The 20,348-nt window shown below is 38.4% G+C and overlaps 1 protein-coding gene across 2 annotated transcripts in view; it reads right to left on the bottom strand.

Annotated features, from left to right (window-relative positions):
* WASF3 (WASP family member 3) overlaps positions 1-20,348 on the bottom strand; it is a 65,043-nt gene that overhangs the window by 18,986 nt on the left and 25,709 nt on the right. For both annotated transcript variants that reach the window (XM_063394712.1, XM_063394711.1), the window contains exon 3: positions 4,765-4,907. In XM_063394712.1, the coding sequence (XP_063250782.1) occupies positions 4,765-4,897 (133 nt within the window). In that variant the 5' untranslated portion in view covers positions 4,898-4,907. The remainder of the gene's footprint in view (positions 1-4,764; positions 4,908-20,348) is intronic.

Below are 20,348 nucleotides of genomic sequence, written 5' to 3'. Positions count from 1 at the left end.
CAATTTAATAGTTCGCCTGCCCCAGAACTTCCCCTACAAATTTCATATTCCACCCAAACTCATTGCTCCCACTCACTAAACTGATGGTCCCTCCTACCCAGATGCTGCTATTTCATTTAAGATATCTCCCTCTACAATTTCTGCAGCCAAACCCCCTCAAGAAATCCTTGTAGAAAGTCCTGCCTCCTGTACTTAACCATGCTTTTTAAACAAAAACAAATTTTAAAACTCTGCTTCTGAATTAAGTTCATCTTGTTACAACCTGCATCAGGAAGAGTCTGAAAAGCAGAAATGGAAAGGGGGTAAGGGGGGAAAAGTAAAACTGTCTAATAGTTAGAAGAATATGGATCATGCATTAACCACCTTAATGACTTCCAAAGCAGCCATTACTGACATTTTAAGTTGGGTCCAATAACCAACCTTAAGACTTCACAAAGAAAAGTAAAAATGCAATGAAAATTTCAGTTAAGATCCCATCCTATGAACATCTAGAGATAATAATTCAGTGTAAAAAATGGCTACACTTGGGAAGTCAATAGGACAATCTGGCCATTTCTTGGTCACTTACCTGGGCGGGGAGGAAACAGCAACTAGACTAAAACATTCTCAGAAAACACTGTTTGTGAATCACAAGGAAATAAAAAAGTGATTTGCCACTGAATGAAGGACTTTATCAGTGATAGTTTTCACTACTACGTGTAAGATCAGCCAATAACTAACCCAAAGTGTTAAAGATATGTCAGTGTAAACAGGCTCTGCTTCATATATATACATGGAAGGTGGATAAGTAAGGTATGCTATCTACCTGCTCCTAATCTCCTCCCCCTCCAAAACTAAAGTCACACACAACCACAGGATGGCTGAAGTTCAAAATCATCTGGTCCAATTCCTGCTCAAAGCACAATGAAACAGAGCAGATTGCCCAGGACTCTACCAGCTGGGTTTTGAACACTTGCAAAGATGGAGGCTCCACAACTCCTCTGGGCTACCCGTGCCAGTGTTCACAACCTTCACACTGAAAGTGTTCTCTAAGTGTTCCCAGCAGTTAGCTGAAATTCACTTATAATTCACTTGATTTAGTTGCTCTAAATGAAGATGTTATTCCAAGCTATGGAAAAAATAAGCTTTTCAACTCTTCAGCTAAATAAAGCAGTTATTACATTCTTCAGCTACCAGTATTCAGAGCTCAATCAATTTTAATAGATGTTAGTTTATGTTAATATATTGAAATCAGCCTGTTGAGAGAGACTGCCACATCCTAGGATTAAACACATCAACCCTAGAGAAGTCAAGGAGATGGATGTTTGTCAGTTATCTTTCAGAAGGCAAAGTGGGAGCATACTTCTTTTAATATTTGATTTTTTTTCAACACTTGCTAGCCCAGAACATATGAAAGACAGATTGTCAATCTCCTGTCTGTGAAAACAGTGACATAGTAAAGCAGTATTGGACACACTGTTGTGATTAATGTGATGCAGTAAATTTTAGAGATAAAATAATACTTCAAGTGTTTTCTATGTTGCCATTGTTTAAATTAGATCTTTAACAGAACTGAAACAAGGAGGAAAAAAGCATCTACCTTTCAATTTAAGAGCTAATTTTGGTACTGTAAGACAGTAATTTAAAAACAATAGGTGTTGCACAACATGTGGCAAATCTATACATTAATTTAAAAACCCATCAAAGAAATTACGTAGTCTTTCCTCCTAAATTTCCCTCCAGCTACAAAAGACAGTGGTTCCACACATCCATTTGTAACTGGATTAATTAGAAACGTTAGAATCATGCTTTACCTCTCCTCTTTTTTTAAAGATGCAAAAGTGGTAGGCTGTTACTGACTAGGTCTTGATTCTGATCTGTTTTCTCACAGTACCTCTAGCAAGACACTTAATGGCAAACCCAACCTTTCCAACCCCGCCTGGTTCGGCAGCACTACAGAGGAGAGTGACCCAGAGGGATGCAGTGTGCTCAGGCCTGCACAAACATTAGTGAAACCCAGCCAATGGCCAATCTACCCAAGAAAACACTAGGAGGGAAGGTGGTGGATGTTGTTCTCTGCATGAAAGAAAAGGTCTTCCAAGTCTCCACAGATTACACTTCCTCCACGCTACTTTGCAGGTACAGGCTGCAAACGCTCCCTGTCCTTCCCCTCCAGTAGATTCTCTCCTCCCAAGCGGAGGCAAATCCCCTAAACAGGATTCTGCAGTACACAAAAGTGCACAGTTATATACAGAATGCTGCTCACTCTGCCTGTGCTCTGAGCCAGCTGGCTGGAAACAAACCCAGATCTGAACGCTTAATACAGAAAAAGCTCTCCTGAGAGCGCATTCCCTTTGGATAGGAACGTGTTCACATTTCCCAAAAAGAGCAGAGGCAGAAGCAGGCCAAATTTGTATGCAACAGTACAGACCTGCCAGTTTTTAAAATCCACACTAAACTGCAAGATTGACCTGAACTCGCTCACTCTATGCCTCAAGCTGTGGGAACACCACCAGCTCTGATGCTGTCAGCAGGACATACTACTTCAGCTCCAGCACAGCATTTTTCTGTGATCATTTCCTTGCTCCCAGCTGGCTCAAAAGACAGGCAAAGCAAATGCTGCCTGCAGAAAAAACCTTCTGCAAACATGACATATTTCGGACTGTGGATGAGAATGGTAGTACATTCCACTTGTTAAATACCACATATTCATCTGTTAAGACTAAGGACACACCATTTATTTGCATAGATCTTTAACTTGACACTAACAGAATTTTAGGGGCTGTCCACAAAGACTTCAGATGACCCTAGAAATCCACTAAGGGAAAACTGCGGAATATGAATATAATAGTCATATAAGTAGTCAGTTCCTCAGCAACAATCATAAGAGGATCTAAATACACAGTGTAACAGATTAGCCCCAAGACCAAATCTGGATAAATGAAAGCTGTACACATTCCTAGCAAGTCAGACAAGTAAAAAGTGTATTATCCACACTTGGACAATCATTGCACAATACCAGAATGAGGACTTATCACATCTCCTTCAGTAAATTAGAACTTTAGTCATTCTTCTCACTTTGCTGAAACTTAAGGATGTCACTACTAAGCAGCTGTCTGCGAAGAGTAAATGAAACTCAATGACAATGCAAACACAAATTAACTCTAAATAACATTAGACACTAAATTGTCAGCTGCTGCTCAAGAAAGATCACAGAATCACTTGCAGGCTTATCTGAATGTAACAATTCAATGCTTAGCAACAATCAAAATTCCACAGATTCTTAGGGCAATAATGATAAAACAGAAGTCTGTTTTGAATATGCTCTGAAGTCCTCAACACTCCACCTTAAAAACCCACAACATACCCTAACTTACACATCCAAAGCAGAAATAACAGTGATCAGAAATACAAAACTGTTTCCATTCAAAAAGTTCACTTACAGATCAGGATGCTTCAACCTGGAAAAGACATCACTAGGAAAACAGGATAAAGACTTAATAAAATCACAAATTATTAGGAAATGCACAAGATTAAAGCACCTTTCATTATTTTTCATCACACCAGAATGAGAAGGTATCAAAAGGAAGAAACAGGTCAACTTCCATTGTGGGACCTTCTGTCACAGGTCATTGGTCAAGAAAAAAGTGTGATCTGTTGAACAGATCTAAGCAATACCACAGATTATAGTTTTACAAATGCCCATTACATGGGATGATTCAGATGGACCTCCAGTTCAGAAAAATCCCTAAATCACTGGCTACTGCAAAGAGGAAATGCTGTGTTTCTTGTCCTCTTTCCCTGAGCGAAGGCTTTTTCCTGTCTTCATGAAATGAACACCAGTGGGCCCCACAGTCTGAGCTCCACACAGACTCTTAGTTTTAAAACCACGTCCATTTACGAAGTGAAGCAACTGATGAAGCAGTAATTTCTTTTCTAGGACTAGCGTTATCAGCACAAAGAACAGCTGCTGATTGTTAAAGACTGTCTGAAAAACATCTCTTATCCCTTTCATCAAAAATATTGTTCATCCTGCAAACACTCCAGTCATGCTTCTAGAATTGCTAGTGGTGGTGTCACCTGACAGGTGTGGTGTGTAGGCTGCTCTGCACAGTTGCCTGCAGGCTTGTTCAGCAAATAGCATCCTTTCAGTGTCTTTAATTTCATTCATACAAATTCAGCACACATATATATAAAAGACAAGGCTTAAGAAATACCAGCACACTAGGAAAAACTAAAATTTCAGTCAAATATGTCATTTGATGCCAAGAGGCAGAAGAGTTTGCTGGCTCAATTCTGTAGAACTCAAAGGCAAGAATTCAGGTGCTGGTTTTGTTTCTTGCACTAATTTCTCTTACTTTAGAAAAATTTCTGGTGTTTCATGCTCCAGTTTCTTGGTTGGGGCTTTTCTAGGTGGTGGGTTTTTCATGCCTTCTTTTTTTTGTTTTATTTTGGGGTTTTTTTTGTTTTGTTTTTTGGTGGTTTTTTGTTTTGTTGGTTTTGTTTTTTTGTTTTGTTTTGTTTTTGTTGTTGTTGTTGTTAATTTGTTTTTTGGAGTGGGGTTTGGGGTGGCAGAGGGGTTGGGTTTTTAATAAACTTCAAAATCTAGCAGAGCATAAAGCCAATGAGGTAGCATATTATTACAATACGTAAGTGGTAATGTCCCATACTTTTGCTATTTAAAACAATCCATTTAAAAATGGAGAAACAATGCATCTTGAAGTTTTTCATCTCTTCAGTTTTTCATCGTGCATCAAATACTTGCAGGAAGTTACAGATACTTACTTAAGCTGCTTAGCTGGCGTATGATAGCAGCAAGGGTGCTATTGGTTACACATTCCAGTTCACTTGTAATTCCCTCTGGCAGAGCTCCTCGGCAGAGATGCCGTGGTTCAATGTTCCTTTTCACCAAAGGCATGGCTCACAATCTGTAATTTACAAACAAATACATATGACATTTACAAAAATGAAATTGAGCTCTGAATCAGTGTTGCACACATTAGGGCTTTTTTTGCTCCAAAAAATATTTTCCCTTTCTTCTTTTAAAGCCTTGCTTCAGCCTTCCCACTGTAAGATACTGTTCAATTCTTACCAGGGCACTCATGCCAGAATATGACAAGAGCACTGCTGAGCAGCAGAGAATACAGGCAATATAGCTAATGTAGGCTTTTCGCCTTAGATTTGGTGTAATGCTGTATGCACAAACTTGTGCTGCAGTTCCAGAATCTGTGGAGTTCAGTGCCCATTTGCATTTATAAAAAACTGGCAGTCCCCACAGGAGTGGCAGGAAAGGTCACTGTCTGGAGCAGGCTGACATCCTGCCTTGGCAGGCTGGCCACCAACACACAGACCAAGCACTACAGCCCCCGATTACGTCAGACACCGACCTACCCCAGCTCTCACAGTGTTCAGTAAAAATGATAAATTCATCTGACACGTAAGGGCAAGTGCCCCTCACAATTAGGCTGCATAAGGAAGAAGATGGTTTTCCACAGGTGGTGCTGTATGGCATTCTGAATGGGGTAAAGACATGCACTGAGCAGCTCTTGGGAACACGCCAGATGCAGGAAGACATTTATCTGAGAAAACCAAAGCTGTCAGAACTGATTTTCTTGGAAAAATGAAATAAATGAGGATGGTGTCTTGGTTCCAGCCCAGACCAAGGGGAGGGACCAAGCCATTGTGTCATTTGATACCATCTCACATCATTGCCAGGGACAGGGAAGAGGGATTCCTCTCTCAATTCCAAGAAGCAGTGCATTCCTGTACAGTCAGGAGCAGCCTGGCTTTGGTCAAGTCAAGCTCTGCAATGAGCATTTTTGCACGTGAATCATTCTCTCTTTTTATATACTTTTCTTATTAATATTGTTGCTGCGACTGTTTTTCTTATCTCATTGTGTTTCCAGTAAATTGTTCTTATCTCAAGCTGCGGTCTTTGCCTTTTGTGCATCCAGATCTCCTCCCTGGCCACCTGGAGGGAGGCAGGGAGGCAGAAGAGGGGGAGAGGCGGAGTAAGTGACAATGTGGTTTGGAAAGTCTTGGGGAGAGAACTAAATTGTGGAGTACCATTCCTAAACCACGACAGATGGGGAAAACAAGTACAAAAAGAGATCTCAAAGCATCACAAAAGGGCACAATGGCATAGAAAACACTGTCCTGCAGAGAGCAGCTTTGAGAGCAAGGATGCCCAAGTGAGACAGAATTCTCCCAAAGGGGCAGCAACATAAAACAAAAACATTTAAAGCAGTTTTCTTTAAAATGACATTAACACAGTCAACTTGATTACATTTTTAGCATCAACAATTCAATGTCCATGTACAACTCATGAATAATATTCTGTTTAAAACCATATGGCATGGAAATTTTCTAGAACAAGAAGTTACATTATTACCAAGGACATAGGTCATTTTGGAAAGACTTACCTGAAAATTTCTTTTTTACTGTACTAAAGCAACTAAAGTAGCCTTTCAATTTCTCTAATTAAAATCACATGTGTAAATTAAAAAATGCTTTTGCCTTTCAAATGTTGCACAGTAATTTTTGTAACGACTTCCGCCTGAAGATTTAAAATATTTTATTCTCAAGAACATTTCTAAAAGCTTAACAACCTTAAGGAACAATAAGCAAACTATTTAATTGTAAGTCTATTTCATAACAGGTCAGGAAAGAATAAGCTCATGACTTCTAAGCAGTAGTCTTGAATTGTATTGTTTGTCTTTCTTAATATGAGACTATTTGAGTATGTCAGAATTTAAGGTTAGCTTAGTTTGCTAAATTTTACACAACACATCAGAGGTAACAGAGGAGCAATTTCTGTATTTGATAAAAATCCTTCCTGTTTCTGTACCATGTTTTTCCTCTACAAACATATATTTCAAAATACTACTTCATATCTGTTGCAGATACTTTTCTGAACTTGATCAAAAATAAGTCAAAACTAGAAATTCACTATTACTGAAGAGCAACATCTAGCGAGCAACATCTAGCACCAATGCTCTGCAAACAGGCTAGTGCATTAGAGCCACAAAACAGAAGTCATTATGAGGGATTCTTTCACTGTAATGTAAATGTTACAGTGAAAATTCATTTCACATAAACATAATTTGTAAGAAATAAAATAAAAGGAGCACAAATTAACGCTAAATCAATTTTTCATATGACAAGGCCACCAGAATAAAGCCTGTTTTTCCCATGGCTTTCCGTCTAGCATTCTCAGAGCTGCCCCTTGCCCTTACCTTTTGCAGTCTACCCAAATTCTCACTAGCCCACAAAACACACTGGGCCCAGTTGGGAGCTGGCTGCGCACTGGCCAGCTAATTGTCTGCTACCTCTTGAAACACCTACCACACTGAGTACAACCACAGTGCCTTCCACCAGGAGCTCTTATTTAAGTCCCTTCTCTGCACAATGTTCTTCCTTGCCTGCAAAAGCTAATTTGAAGAAAACATACAACTGCAGTTTGAGCTTTTTGTTTTCTTGTCACTTCCTGACTAAATGGTCCAGTGTGTTCAAGAGTTACCACGGGAGTGACAAACCAACACAAGAAATCCCATTTCTCTGAAGAGCAGGCTAAAGCACACACCAGGGCTGAGGCAGGGGAAAATAAACAACTTTCATATTGAATGCATGATTTAAATTATTATGTAGCCACCTCATTTCAGTTTGAAGTTTAATTCCAAAAGGTAAACTGAACACCAATGAGTAAATACATGCAACAAATTAAGCAATCCACTACCTGCTCCTGATCAGAGGAAAAGAAAAAAAGAACTCTGCAACTGCAATTAGTTTCTTCTAACTTAAAACCTTTACTTAACTGAATTAAACACTTACAGATCTATTCTGATATTAACCAACTAAGTAAAAAGCTGGAGTCCCTACACAAACACCACCACCTTTTTCTTCACCACACACAACTCAGATGAACTTAATCCTTTTTAAAGAAAATGCATGAGAAGTGAGGTTAAATTCGTTTCAAAATCTATGTAGCAAGAAGCTAGATGAGAAATAAAGACAAAACAGGCCTCTGAATTACAGGGTCTTCATGACACACAACCAGACTGAAGGGAGTGTGGTACCAGGAGCAGAAAACAAGAATTTGCAATGGCAATTCCACTGCCTCCCACATTCATCTTCCACCTGTTTTGAGTCACACTCAGTTCCAGTTTCTTCCTAGGCAAGATATTCACTGTGATGTCATTATATTAAATACACTGGCATTTAGAAATCATATTCAATTTTGCAATACAGATGTTTAATAGCTTCTCTTGCCTTCTGCCGTGGCTTAACCCCAGCCAACAGCCAAGCCCCACACAGTTGCTCTCTGTGTCCCTCACCAGGTGAATCAGGGAGAGAACCAAAAGAGTAAAAGACAGAAAACTCATGGGTTGAGATAAAGACAGTTTAATAGGGAAAGCAAAAGCTGCCCATGCAAAAAAGCACACCAAGGAATTAATTCACTGCTTCCCGCGGGCAGGCAGGTGTTCAGCCATCTCCAGAAGAGCAGGGCTCCATCACACACAACGGTGACTTGGGAAGTCAAAGTATTGCACCATCACTCCAAACATCCCCCCTCCTTCCTCCTTCTCCTCACTTTATACACTGAGCATGACGTCACACGGACTGCAATGCTTCCCTGGTCATTTTGGGTTGCCTGTCCCAGCTGCGTCTCCTTCCAAATCTCCCAAGCACGCCCAGTATTCTCCTTGATATGTCGAAGTACAATAAGTAGAAAAGGCTATGGCTCTGTGTAAAACCTGCTCAGCAAGAACATCTTTACTTTATCAACCCTGGGTTGAGCACAAATCCAAAACCTAGCTCCCTACTAGCCCCTGTGAAAGAAAAATAACTCTACCCCAGCGCAAAACAAAACATCTCCCATCCAAAAATAATTGAAAAATCTAATGAAAAAAAATTATTACTTTTAAAAATTATGTCAGTGCAGTAGATTGGTCCCAATCCTGAGTTTGTAATTTTTTTACTCATTTTACCCCAGCTAAGTCCACAATGAAACCAAAGACTTATAAATTGGATAAAGGAGTTCATCTCCACTGTGAGGCCACCTATGCCTGACAGCTGCCTTTAAACCATCAGTTGCATCTAGCACAAGAGATGAAGAATCTCAAAAGATGCTATATTGCACATACACAACTGGCTGAAGTGGAAATATATGAGACATGAGTGTCAGACCAGAAAAATCAGAAGAGTCAAAAGGGGAGAGAAGAACTGAGAGGGTGAGATGTCACTTAACATCTCTCTAAACTCATGTGTGCCTCACTGGACATGGATCAGATTTGACATCTCACTGGACTGAACTCCAACTGGAGTACAAATGGACACTGCTCTCCAAACCTCCAGGCCTCAGCAACTCGATTTCCACACACATTCTGAAAGGACAGGACATCAAAAGCTTAAATTAGCTTAGATCAACCCATTAAAATTCAGATTTTGCACGCTTCCTCAGTATTCTCACCTCCCTTTCTCTTCTTTCTCTCTCCCCTTCCCATAAAAACTTGCATAACAACTCCATAAAAACTTGCCTTTTGTCTTAAAATTAGAGGGCACTTATCCCAGCAGTCACTGCTGTAGAGGCATGTGTGGTGCAGAAAGACTTAATCAAAGCATTTTTGCTTTTCTTTGCATGCTTCCCCCGCAGCCACAGAAGAACCACTCCAGGTCAACTCAGACCGCCTTGCCCTGGACAGCAGCTGTTAAACTGCATGCAGAAAGTCTTGACACTGCCTTGGCAAGTCAGATTCTTAAAAAACCATGTACAGACGTACAGTAACAAACTTGAAAAATTACAAACACCATGTGCAATCTTCCCAAACAACAGCAGAGCACAGCTATTACAAGAGACAAGCTGGGTTTTTCAAATATTTGAGGTACTGGCAAAAAGTTGAGTACCAGCTGTTACCCAAACCTACCTTTTTGTCCTTTCACATCCCCAAAATGGCACTGCAATTTGCACAAGTGCTAAAAATATGTACCTGAATTTCATGGTTCTTTATTTTAAGATTTTATATATTCATTAATACCACAAAACAAATTCCAATTCATTAAACAACCTCTCTACTTGTGACTATTTACTTATTACGTTTTCTCAAAGACACTGTTCAATCCCTTTTTCAAGCTCCTCAGAGATTTCTTCTTGTATCCTCTAGTAAAACATGACAAAGCTGAACATTTTATCATGAAAAAGAGCTTACTATACATCAATTCTGAGTTCTCCCTGAATATAGTCTATTCTTTTCAGACAGCTTTAGAGTTTTCCATTGATGAATCTCCCACATCTCTACAAAAACAGAACAAACCATAATTCTCCTTCTACGGAGAAGAAAAACGAGACAGACTGAATACCCAGCTTGCCGTGAGTAATGCACCAGATGGGTTTCCATTCAGGATTAAGCACCTAAATATGTATGGCTACACATATATATGAGCTCAGCAGAAGCCCAGAGAGCAACCAAATCCCTGCATCTCTTGACAGATACAAGAATGACATGGTGAGTTCAAATGCCTCATGTGTAAGCTCTGATAGACATTCACCTGATTTCAGTGTCTGAATCTAGAACTGCATTTTACCTCATCAAAACCAGAGAAGTATCACTGGTTTGCTCACATCAAGCCACACAATCAAGCTACACTACGTCCTAACCATAGCCTCCATGTCTACAGCGTTTCAACATTTAAAACCTTTACGGACAGTTAAGTTTTCCCATATCTAATGTTCTAACAGTCAATTCAACACACAATTTCCATCTCTGAATGGCACCCAATTTGGTATTACTGTCCATTTTCCTGTTCAAGTTTGTAATTCTAGACTGCCTGCCACCACTCACCTTCAAAATTCATGTATGTGCTAAACTGGATTAAAAGGGAAAGCAGAAAGGTGAAAGACCCCAACCACCAGCTTTGGAGATGCTCTCCCATCCCCATTTTTTTTTCCCCCATGGAGGTGCCATTATCACAGATCTCCATGTCCTCCAAAGGTTCTTCATCCTTCAAAAGATGAAAGAAAAGGGCTACATGGAGAGTAAACACTGCTATCCCTCCTATCCTAATGGAAGGAAAGGAATAAATATGCCTTTAATGCATGTTCCTTTCTGTTTTTTCCTAATCCTAAATGACGGAGAACCTGGTGTTTGTGAACCTTTCCTACTTGTCATCTCTGAATGTCATTTACTACCTGATCAGTAATGACAAGTTAAAAACAAATAAACCGTAACTAACATCTATTCTGAATTCAAACTTCATCTAATGTAATTCATCTGTACTTTTAAAAGTTTTGTGGTTTTTTCTCTTTTTTTAACTGGCCTCATTCTAACAAGAATCTGAATCCACATTTTGTATACTGCAAAACAATATAGAATATTTAGCCATCAGTTATTGTCTCACGGTGCCCTCTAATACCACAGAACTATTTTTTATCAAAAGGCATCCAAACAAGACTAATTTTTAATAGCATCCTCTAGTTATTTGAGTTCTGAGTTATTTGAGTCAAGTATGCAATTCCTCTCTCTGGCACATTACTATGGAATGAGTATCAAAACCAAATATTGTTTTACTAAACCACAATCATGATTTAAGTACCAAGTACTTTACTTTTGTTAGAGCTACCTCAACCTAAGGGACATTGCATTTTTTAGTTAATATAGAGGGGTTTTCATGTTTTACATGATTTTTAAGTCAACTCTCTTGATTTTGATAGGAGTCTCCTGATGCAAGGGCAGACTTTTGATATAAACATGCACAAAGTCTAACAGAACTCTATTTCCTAAGAGTAAGTAAAAATCAAGAACATTTCTTATCCACAACAAACCACATCTTTCAACAATACACATAAAGTGAAATGCCTAGAAAATGTCCTTCTCACTACAACTCAATATATAGCCAATTCTATCACCATCGTTTTCACAAATCCTCCTCCTGATTGTCAGGTCTACGTGAAAGGAATGACAGTCAAGGCTGGAATGAAAGCAGGTTTTTTCCTCTCAGTATCAGACCACCACTTCTGATCTTCCTCTCACATCATACCAATCTAAGTACTAGCGATGATGAAAAGGGCACAGAAATTCCTAAAGCTATTTTGTTTCTTTAATAGAGCTCTTTAATGTCTGTTGCAATGAGCTGTTTCTGAAGGTTCACCAACTTGGACGGTTATTTCATTTTCTTTTCTCTATTTGGCAGAGTTTTTGTCTGTGCTGAGATCTTCAGGGCAGATTTTATGGTCCAGTGATATTATGAAGAAAATCAAGACATTAAGCAATGACAAGAGAAAGGACAATAGGAGAAGGGATGAGAATTAGTTTTGCTTATCTGCAATCTAGAATTTTATGGATGTACCTTTTCCTAGTCAACCCTTCCTATCTCCAAAAAGCATATAAGAAGCAGAACAATAGCTACCTCTGTTAACACAGTGGGCCTGCAACACAGAAGTTTGCAGAACCATTAAAAGGTGAATGCATTAATTCAGGAATTTCCACTAATTAAAAAGTTGGGAGAGAAAAAAATGAACAGATCTTCACAACAGTGAACATTTACAGGTACTTTAAATTTAGTTCTCAATGTTTCAGATTAACGATAAACATGCATTAAAAAAAAATTCACAAATGCAGGAAAAGAGGCCCTGAGGATGATTCAACCTAAAATTGAGTAGCTATTCTTTCTGTAATATAAAAGGCTTTAAAATATTATCAATAACTATGGAGTAAGAAATCTACCTATTTTCTCTACAGCTTCCAGGATGATATTTTAGGGTCTTTTCCCCTTTGTTCTACAACCCCATGTTTGCATTACCTGTCCACTGTAGCTGCTGCTACACTGGGCACCTGCTATTCTTTGATATTGTCAAAGGTCTCGTCAACTTCTGCTTAAATACTTGTGTCTGCAGTTCACTGCCAAGGAAGAGTCTCCCAGTGAAGAAAAGAACACTGGGGGACCACTTCGAAGTTACTGCATTAACATTTTCCTCTCAACAGAACTGTAACATTTCAAAGCCACAATCCCAAGAATAATTTTTTCCCATTCAAAATATTTTTCACAGCAGTTTCTAAGGAAATAAAAAGCTTATCATCAGGAAGTACAAATTATGATGAAGTTTCACCTTCAGCTCCAAAATAAGTGATCACATACATGTAAACTAATTAAATGGCTTTGGCATTGTTCAAGGAAGAAATAAAGGTATTTCTCACTCTCTGCTAATGAAACCACTTAACAGAAGGTTAACAGTGGTTTATCTCAATTTCCAAGTATACAACTTTTCAGGCCCAACTGCAACATATCTATGGAATACAGAATGTATTTCCTGTATTAAGTTCTCACTGTTCAAATTAATGGACTTTGCCACTTATACTCACAGCATTTTTCCACTGCCCAAAATGCAAAAATCTTTGCCATTAAATTACATTGGATTTTTTTACTCTTGTCACTTAAATCTTTATACTTTTTAAACATGCCTTATCATTTTCTTAAAAATACAGGAAAAGTATATACATAGTATATTTTTCATGTTGAAGTACATTTTTTTAAACACTAGCATTTACTTAATTCCATCACCCCATTTGTTCACAGAATAAGCTTTCCTCAGAGCATCTATGCATATCCCTTAACTAGTTTTACCCTCTCTTATTTTTCTCATGCTTATCTTTATTCTGAAAACTGAGATCTGAAAGCTGTTATCTTGGATTGTGTCACTTTCTTCTGACCACCTTCTCTGTAAGAACAGCTTACAGCACTAGAGTTGTAGTTTCAGATTTTAAGCATCTCATTTTCAAATAGCCTTCCTGAATCAGATTTCAGATTTCCATTCCTTAAAATTCTCTTCATTGAAAGACACATGCAACAATGCAAGAAATACCCTGTTGTATCACTGAACCTGTGTGTTAAGCTTTGAAATCCAATTTCTCCTTCACTAACATTTTACTTCACATTTTAGTTTTCCTTGACACCCAGCGTTATTCAGAAACAGACTTGCTTACCTGAAATCTAACAGAGGTTCACAGAGTGCACAATACAATAGCTTGCTGTACTGAATCCAATCACTCTGCCAGCATCAGATCCACCCACCCTTTTCTAAATCATTCTGTATCAGAATACAGATGATCCAGGGCACCTTCACACATGACTAGAGTCTCTCGCTTCTAGACCACAAGCTGTCCTTTCCCTAACCAAAATTTTGTTCATTAAGCCAAAACATTAATTACACTTTATCTCAAAAGATGTAAGGCTAAAGAGTACTGAAGAAATCCAACCAAGTGAACTGAAAGACATATATACAGTATACTTGTTGCTGTAAAAAAGAAGAATTCATGGTAACAAAATAAAAGTTCATAAAAAGCATGAACTGAAAACCCTGGAAAACACATCCAGAAGTTTTTTCACAAGTAAGTAAATTTGAACCTGTTTGAACAGAATACTATTACCTGACACTGTGCTTAATGGTAAAAGGTGGCCAGCCACATCAATACAGCTGAATGGGGAAAAAGTTGGTTTCCGCCTGTATGGGTCTAAGTCCAGCCTGACTACCATAAAATTTATTAATTGTTCTATATAAATGACATTTTTTCTTCTGCCTTCTCTCCACAGCCACATGAATGTTCTTAGCACACAGGGAGTCACGAGACCTCACATTGTTTCTTTCCGCTGAACAAACAGCGACCAGTTTAAAGTATCAACAAAAGATGCCACCACGTTAATCTTGTTGTTAGCATGATGGCTGCTCATCCTGCTCTGAGTCCCTTCCAGATGGCTCGGTGTGAAAGGGATGGTGGGATGGGGAACAAGGAATATTCCATGCTGTTCTGAACATCTGCTCCACTGCATTCATACATTTAAAAAAAACAATAAAAACCTTACTGCCACTATCAATTTTACTATTACAACCTAATACTGCTAGACTAACACCAATTACAGTGTAAATGTTTTGCATGCACATGAGAAAGGAAAAAATATCTTTTCAAATCATGTAAGAGCATTTGTTTCTTTTTTGTCCGTTTCAAGAACGGACTTGTTTCAATCACGAAGTACTTATGCTGCACTGAAAAAGTGCTTTTCTTTCGTATCACCTTTCTCTATCATACTCCAAGAATTTATTATCATCCCTTCTCCTATTCAAGCAAACTGAATTGAACTGAGTCACTATTTGTTTTCCTTTGGTTTTATTATTTGTCTTTACAGCAAAGATGCACACTGCACATTTGTTGGAGCTTGTTTAAATTTCATTTGTCCAGTTTGGCACAGCAGCTAAAAAATACTATACTTGTGCATATAAATAAACAGTGGTAGCCTTTTGTTTTTTAAGCAGAATTGAAAGAAATGAAAATATAAATACCTTACTACACTATACTGTCTACCTCTCAAGTGACATTTACCCTTTAAAAATACCACTTCTTTCTTGAAAAGAAGCACCCAGCCAGAACTAGGAGAAACTCTGAATAGAAAGAAGCAGTGCTTTGTCCTACAGCACAGGAAAGAAGACTTAGATTGATCATCCCCTCCCCTTTTGTATCAAGTTGACATGTGCGAGCCATACGGCTGCTGAATTATTCAGCTCTTTGTACTTGGAATACCCAATGATTACATGTATGAAAATTTAGAAGTACTGAAACACTGACTGGAAGAGCAGCAGATTGTAAAATCTAATTTTGTTTTGACCTTTAGTACCCTACATGGTAACATTCAGTGAGAAGTATAAAGCAGATGAAGTCAAAAGGAACAAAATCACAAAGCAGCAGAGAGCTAGTTATAACACCAAGCTAATTAGGTCAGGAACAGCCCTCCACTAGCAGGTCGAAATGTTTCCAGATGTCATCTGGAAACAGGCTTGGATCTTAATCAGATGTGAGCAGAGTTTGTTATGCAGACAGAGCCACACAGTTCTTACTTTCCATGGCAAAACTCAGCAGCTCAGACAGTTGCGAAAATGTCTACAGGCGACTAGCTCAAAACCCAGAAGTGTTCCCATGGACTGGCTAAGATGAATTAAGCCTTAAAAGTAAATCATGGCTCAAGTAACTTGACGTGTACTGCAACACTGGTGATTCCCACCTATTTAGTACCTGTTAGTTTTTCTAGCATAGTAATACCACAAAGCAACAAATAATAATTTTTTTTAAAAAATTAAAATATTACTAAATCAAAAGAACTGCTATTTAATAAACACTGGTACCTAATTAACAATTAACCATACCAGGATAATCCCCACCCGAAGGAAATGTCTTTGTTTCCTACCCACTATTGCAGTCCAAAAAGCAGCACTACAAACAAACTCCTTCAGCTATCTGACAATTAAAATAGTAAGACAAAGAGTGAGTTTTCATGTCCCAATTTACGATACACCTATGAGAAACTGCTGTAAGTATGATTCTTTCAATAGTCTCTTGAATGATGGCATTTAAAACCTTGCAGAGCTTACTTTAGGCCTGTTTTGGTTATCTGATGTACATTCTTTTAAGAGTTTAGTTATATACAGTCGCATTCTATCTATGCTACAGAAATGGAAAAATTCTGTGACAAAAACCATTATCATATAATTTCTTTGTACTTCTTCAGACAATTTGATGCTGGAACAACTCATAATAGAATATTGAAAGTCTGCAACTGTAAACAAGCCTTTTCTTAGTGTTTTAGATTACTAATAATGTACAAATTACTCCGGCAGACCATTTAAAGTACATTTGTCCCAGTCTTCCTCCTTCACAAGCAGCAAGGGTTTATCAGAGACAAAGGCCTTCATTATATAAAGAAAATCTAAGTTGCAGCAAGGCTTGCTGACTTACATTGATCCCATTTAACAGAGCCTTACTGGATTTAAAGTGCTCGAAATAACTGTCTGGGTCATAGTCCATGTGATAAAGGCCACCTGGTAAGGCCTCAGGAGCCCTCCTGCAGGGACAACATGCCATTCAGATCCTCCAGTGACCTCAAGCTAAACCAGAAGCAAATTCAGTAATGTGCTTCTCAGAACTCCAATTAACCTGAAATTGGAAGGGAAAGTAAAAAAGGGATCAAGGACTCCATTTTTTTTTGTCAAATAATATCCATTTTATGGCAATACACAGTGTTGCCCATTTCCCATATCCAATATTCACCATGAAGAACCTTTTAAAACAGGATTTTTCCGGAAAAAAGAAATCTGCTCTTAAACTCTTTTACTCCCAGCAGCTGATCTAGAATGTCACATGGAAGTGTTACATTTTCACATAATTCAGTTAATCCAAAATTTAAAATGTCACAGGGAAGCGTCAAGTTTTTTTATAATTCCTTTCCGTACAAGAAACCCTCTGGATGTCATATATGAATATACACACAAGTACGTTTGGTATACATTTATGTCCTATATATACATATGCAATTTATACACATTTATTATACATATGACACAGAGATGATGGAAGAGACCAAAAATGTAGGTCAAACAGCAAAAGAAAAAGCACTTCAGATTAATGTTGAATTGCCACGATACATTCTCCACCTCTACTCCTAACAAACCTCCTCCAATTTCAGCTCTCACCAGACAGGAAAGACTTTACCACTGAGACACAACTGCAATGACTGTTTTTCAGGCTACCACGCTGTATCACAATCCTTAAAATACTTTGCAGTCAAAGAAACTTCAATATCCATCTGAACAGCCATACAACAGCAGCAGCAATTTCCTGGAAACACACACAGCTCATGAAGATTTAAATTACTACAAAATAAAGCAACATCCCTGGAGTTCCTCAAGGTGAAGCTTTATACCCACACCACAAATTTTTCTGATTTTGACACTCCTACCAACTTGACTTTACCTATATATCAGAAACCTGCAAATGGCAACTAGTCTGCGGGGGGGAAAAACCAGATTTATTTTGGTTTCATGGAAAAACTGAACTAAATATTTTGTGACTGGATCCAGCAACTGAGTCTAAGTGAATTGAAAATTCCCAACTATTTTTATCCTGAGCCAAGTGTGCCATCTGTTCCCATGAAGTCCATCTTCTGGTAGTTACTGTACTACAGCATTATCACAATGCGATGTGATCGAGGACTGGTGTATAAATCAAGAAAGCTGCTATGAGCGACAGAAAGCAACACTCAATACAGTCATAAAACAAAACAAAACAAACCCACAAAAAATCACCACAAAGACAAGGAGCTTTATCAAGCCCCCCTGGTAACACAGCTTTTTGTGTCGTGGTTATTTCACTCTGGTGCCTAAGGAAGGCTGAGCTCTGGTCAGAGACTCTCCCAGGGTGGGGATGCATTTTGTATCTTTCCTACATGTCATCAGCCTGTACACAGCAACCTGAGCACTAAGGATGCTATTTCCCTCTTCCAGCTCATCTTCCTCACTCTCTTCCACAGACTTGACATCTTCAGGGTAATCACAGAAACCATTCCTCTTTGACACATGAGAAACAAGCTATGTGCAATTTTTCAGTTCATAAAATGAAATAGTAACAGTTACAGATGACAGCAGAACATCCAGTTATCACAAATACAGGAGCTCCCTGTCTCCCAACAACCGAATCACAAGCGAGTAACACGGGGTCCAGCAGAAATCAAGATGGACCACACTCCTTTTCCTGCCCTTATCAATACTAAGGGTATGTTTTCAAAACTAATCTACATGGGCAGACATCCATTTGTACCTCTCACCAGAAACAGAGCACTAAGAGAAGTGAAACGGCAGTAAAAAACATAAATCTAAACACACTTGATATATTTGTTATTGATATGTAAGGCACACTAAGATTTTAAGCAGCTACATCTCCCCAGATATAAAACATTACATCCTCTCTTGGTGTTTCTGGCTCTTTTGTGACAGATTCTCTCTCTTGCTAGGATCACAAATTCAGATGTCAAGGTTCTGCCCACCATTACCTTCTTAATAATTCAACCTATAATGTTGGCGTCAGATTTTTCTTTTTGATGCTGTTTTGAGGTTTTAGTAGTGTTTTGGGTTGGAGTTTTATGGGGGTTTGTTTGGTTTGTTTGGTTTGTTGTTGTTGTTGGAGCTTTCTTGGGAGGATGTCAAAGCTAAAATCAGTGTCAGGCAGTACAACAAATAACATGCTTTGATACAGGAACACTGGCATACAAAACCTCATTTCCAGTATTAAAGAGATTTCCTCATTACACATACAGTAACTCCCATTGTGAGACAAATAAGCTACTATAAAACCATAGCAAGTCTCAGACAGAATTCAGCAGTTAGTCTTCTATAAAAATCCCTTTTCAACACTTGAAGGCTGGAAAGAAACTTGTGTTCCATGAAATCTGGCATTGTATCAACACCATCTCCATGGAGCTGGCAGGATAGGAGTGCTCCAGAATCCAGCTTCAAGGAAAAAAGCATTCTTACCATGTACAAATAATGACTAAGAAGAGGCTTAAGAAACTTTTTCTCCTTGCTAAAAATCATCAAATCACAGCTAAGATTACTGGGGATGCAGAGGTTATCAATGATAACACTATTTTTTTTAAATCTGCTTTATTCCTGTATTTCAAATCAGTGCATTAAAATACCCCTTGTGGAACTTTTGTCTTTCTTCAAGACACACACACACATATATATATAAATACGTATTGAAAATGTAAACTTAGCTTTACAAGGGACTATGAAATTTCAGAACCTAACAGTGAGTATTTGAAAGCATTACACTGATTTATAGCTATGTCTGTAATTCCCTTTTAGTCAGTGCCAAGTGAGGGTGAATGCTAAGTGTGACCTGGGAGGAAAATACTCTTACATAGAATAACAAAAGCATAAACCATCAAAATCCGTGGAGTCCACAATAAAGAACAGCATGAGCCATCAGGTTTTTCACCTGTGAGCCTCTGGGGGTGTTTAAAGACTTCAGAGACTGCGTTAGCAAGTTGTGTGGTACAATAGGAGCATAAGAACCTTCAGAGCACAATAGCTGCTGGTAATGATCCTGAGTCCATCTTGCATATACTCTTTTTTGTAGGAAAACAGGAATATTTGTCCCAAGCTAGTGCTCTCCCAGTCTATGGACTATCAGATGCTGACACTGCCCCTACAGACAATGTTTTGGTTTTACACTCATCTGAAAGAGTTCATATACTTCACATCTGGGGAATTTGCATCATAAATATAATCCTGGATCCAAGCCAAACCTACAGCATAATACATCCTACAATGTTGTTTCAGCATGTTTTAATTTGCTATATAAAGGCTGAAAAAGAGCAGTTTTATTTTGTTTTAATTTTGTCAGGACAAGATTGAAGAAGAGAGGCAAATACAGGTTAAAAAGGAAAAGAGTCATCCGAAGGCTGAAAATATGTCACAGTATTTTTTAATTATGCTTTCCCCCAATACTTACAAATGAAGGTTCCATGGAAAAGGAAGGAATAATAAAAAAATA

This window comes from Prinia subflava, chromosome 3 (genome assembly GCF_021018805.1).
Source record: "Prinia subflava isolate CZ2003 ecotype Zambia chromosome 3, Cam_Psub_1.2, whole genome shotgun sequence".
Classification (NCBI taxonomy): Eukaryota; Metazoa; Chordata; class Aves; order Passeriformes; family Cisticolidae; genus Prinia; species Prinia subflava.
Note: the sequence above shows the minus strand (reverse complement) of the source record. Positions and strands in the feature narration are given on the sequence as shown.